At 51.8% G+C, this 3,350-nt stretch overlaps 1 protein-coding gene across 1 annotated transcript in view; it reads left to right on the top strand.

Annotated features, from left to right (window-relative positions):
• Taf4 (TATA-box binding protein associated factor 4) overlaps positions 1-3,350 on the top strand; it is a 65,039-nt gene that overhangs the window by 1,092 nt on the left and 60,597 nt on the right. Inside the window, exon 2 of the mRNA XM_029468646.1 lies at positions 14-221. Within this exon, the coding sequence (XP_029324506.1) occupies positions 14-221 (208 nt within the window). The remainder of the gene's footprint in view (positions 1-13; positions 222-3,350) is intronic.

Below are 3,350 nucleotides of genomic sequence, written 5' to 3'. Positions count from 1 at the left end.
GCTGCTCGGGCCCGCCATGCCGGGCGCGCTGCCGGGGCCTGCGCCCGGGACCCCCGCGGGGCTGGCGAAGGGTGCGGCCGCGGCGACCCCCAGCCTGCCTCGGACGCCAGCGGCCACCACCGGCGCTATCCGGGCCACGCTGACGCCCACCGTGCTGGCCCCGCGCCTGCCGCAGCCGCCGCAGAACCCGACCAACATCCAGAACTTCCAGCTGCCCCCAGGTGAGTGGCAGCGCGCGGCGGGAGGCGAGGGCGGGTGCACCAGGCTGCCCTGGCGTTCCAGGAAGTTCTGGGCTGCATTCTGGGACCGAGCCCTAGTCGGGTGGCCCGCGAGGCCGAGGGGCGGCCCCTGCCCAGGTGACCTGCCAGTTTTGAGGGCGTCCCAGTCCTGGAGCTCTCAGAGCCCTTGGGGAACTCTGCTGTCCCATTCGGGTGCTCTGGGCTACCCGANGGTCCCTTCTCTCTCCTTCCTTAGGTGAGGTCAAGAGAGGGCGAACAGACTACTCACGGGCATGCTAATGAAGTCTGTGGAAGGCAGTATGGGCTTCCCTGTTGCCAGGGAAGCCGGTTGGGGACTCCATGCTGGGAGCAGGCGTTTAGTGGTCATCAGTGCCTGAAAGTGGACCCTGGGTGTTTTTTGTTGTTGCCATCCCTGGAGGTCAGTAGGACACTTAGTGCGTAGGGGTCTGCGGATGCAGGAGATCATGGTGATTGTGGATGCTGGGACTCAGAAGCTGTCTNGGCTCTTGCAGATTCCACACATGTTCTGACTCTGTTGTCCTCGAATTCCTAAGGGTCCCTTGGGTTTGTTGAGTGGCTCCTTTCCTCGCTTGTAGCCTGCTTTTGTTTGAGAGTCCTCTGCAGGAGTGTTCCCACAGAACCCTGGGCCGGAGCAAGCCCTGTGCGCTCCTCCCGTATTACACGGTGACATGTGCAAGGAGTAGTGGCAGCGCCGCCCGCCCGCCGCGGTGGCAGTAGTAGAGAATTAGAAAACATGCTGCTACTGTGTCCTCTCCTGTTTTCTGAAAAGTGGTTTTGGTCACGTTGAAAGACCTACAGCATCTTTAGAATTGAGTTTTGCTGTGGAAGTCAGTGAGGATCGGGAAGGCTCATCAAAGGTCCAGAGATACCTGCCCTGTCTATGGGGATATAGGACCCAGAAGTGTTTGAGAGGTTGCAGGGGCTGTCATGCTCTGAGGAGGCGCTGGGTGTGACATAAGGCCTAGGAACTGCAGATGTCTCTTGCTACACATCTGGGGTTTGCTGAGAAGTGAGCAGGGTGTGTGTGTGTGGGGGTGGGGTGGGGTGAGGGGGGTGGGGTGTGTGCGTTTTGTGTGTGAGATTGAAATGCCTTGTTCATTATCTTCATTCTGACCTTTGGGTGGAAAGTATGGCTGATGTTTATAGTTTAAAATGCATTTTGTGCTTGTCATCTGCTATTCGAAATGCCACAGTACTTTAACACGGACTTCCCCAATGCAAGTATGTGCGCACATTGTCCTTTTATCAGGAAAGCTGGCTTAGTCAGGTGCCCATGGCATCCTTCCATAGCAATCTTGGCTTACCCTGGCTCCTTTGCTTTTTAAGTGCTGCACAAGTGAAGTCCGTCTCCCTGGGAGAAGGACGATGTCATTTGAAAAGGGCATTGGCTGCTGTCTGCATCACTGCTGCCTCCTTTTCCAGGCCAGGTTCAGAGTTGGCGTGTAGAGCAGAAGATAACTCCTTGGGGGAAATGTAAACATGTTCATTATTTGCACGTCTCTGAGTCTGCATCTGCGTCTGCATCAGCCCCCATGCTTGTGCTGGAGAGTAGGGCAGAGTCTGGTGACGGCTGTGTGGCAGACACTCAGAGCTCTGCTTCAAAGTCGCCACATGCTTTCTAAAAAAGAGAAAACTCATACCCATCGTCTGTTGCTGCTTTGGTAAGGAGTGCTGACTGATTACCTCACTTTAAAAACCCAAAGCTAAGTAAGCTAAGGTTTGGTGCTTAAAACTACTACCACCAGTGCTAGAAACACAAGACGGGGAGGGGTAGTCGGAGGATGCAAACATCCTAGTTTTGTCCTGTAACTGAGTAGGCAGAACTTTTTCTAAGTGATGCTCCTTCTTCATTGATATCTTTTATAATAAAATATATTCAGGGAAGATAAAAACAGAGTGAGTTCCAGGACAGCCAGGGCTACACAGAGAAACCCTGTCTCGAAAAACCAAAAAAAAAAAAAAAATAGGTTCTAATAAAACTTTGTTTAGCCAATAGCAGCCTTTGCATGGTAAGAGAGAGAGGGGAGGCAGGTTTCAAGGCTACACATAGGTGTCAAGTGGAATAGCATACCATTGGCAGTTGAGAGGAGTGTGAAAAGGGCTGAGTCCCTCCCAGTGCCCTCATGAGAGAGGTCATGCTGGGGGAGGGGAGGGACACAGGTTTCACCCTGAGGTCTTTGAGGTCAAGTTTAATCTTCAGCATTCACCAGGAACTTCTAATAAGCACCTTGAACTTGTTTTTTTATTTCTTTTATTTTTTTAAGCAANTGGAGCCCAGATCTTCCCTGTCAGGACAAGTTTCTAAAGGGACTGGGATGTTACTGTGGTTGTGAGTTGCTGGTGGTTTGCTGGTGCCAAAGTCTAAGTTTGATCCACACTGAGAGCTTTAGATAGCTCTCAGAGTGCTGGACGGCAGGTGCACATGTCAGGAGGAGATAGAGGCATGTTACAGTGTGACTATAGTTGTCAAAGGGCAGGTGAGAGAACCTCAGAGTTAGTGTGTGCTTTGGGGACTTTGAAAGTTCTGGGTGAGAATGCTGTCCTGCAGGCTGTTTTTCTGACTTGGCAAATTAGCATTTTCTTTTACGTGTGCTCATTCTACCTTGGTATTGAATTTACTCTCATGCTGCTCTAGAACTTGGCTAAATCATAGGTTCTCTGTGTAGGAGCAAACATTCCTTCTCTTGGCCTGGATGCTGTGGCTCTGGAGTGACACAGGTGCCAGGTGCTGGTTCCCACACATGGGTGTGGATTAGTGGCTCACCACATTTGGGTCTGCCTGAGTTGTTGGGCAGCTCAGGGTGGAGTTCTGGAGGGGTTATGGGCTGGGGTTCTGGAGGCCAGCTTTGGCAGCAGCAACCACAAGGAACATCCTTGGAACTTTATTTAGCTTTTCTTACTCCAGGTCACAGTTGCTGTTTGCTTATGGAGCCTCAGTTTGACTGTAAAGTGGCTGACTGTTGTGTGAATAGGAAATTGTCCATTGCCTCACAGGATGAGACATGGATGGGCACAGCTGCACTTAGTCCTAGTTCCCTGATCCTCTCCCTGCTCGAAGGATGTCAATAGTTTTTTTATTTTTTATTTTTT

Source organism: Mus caroli, chromosome 2 (genome assembly GCF_900094665.2).
Source record: "Mus caroli chromosome 2, CAROLI_EIJ_v1.1, whole genome shotgun sequence".
In the NCBI taxonomy this organism is placed as follows: Eukaryota; Metazoa; Chordata; class Mammalia; order Rodentia; family Muridae; genus Mus; species Mus caroli.
The sequence above is the reverse complement of the archived record's forward strand: the minus strand, read 5'-3'. Positions and strand labels throughout refer to the sequence as shown.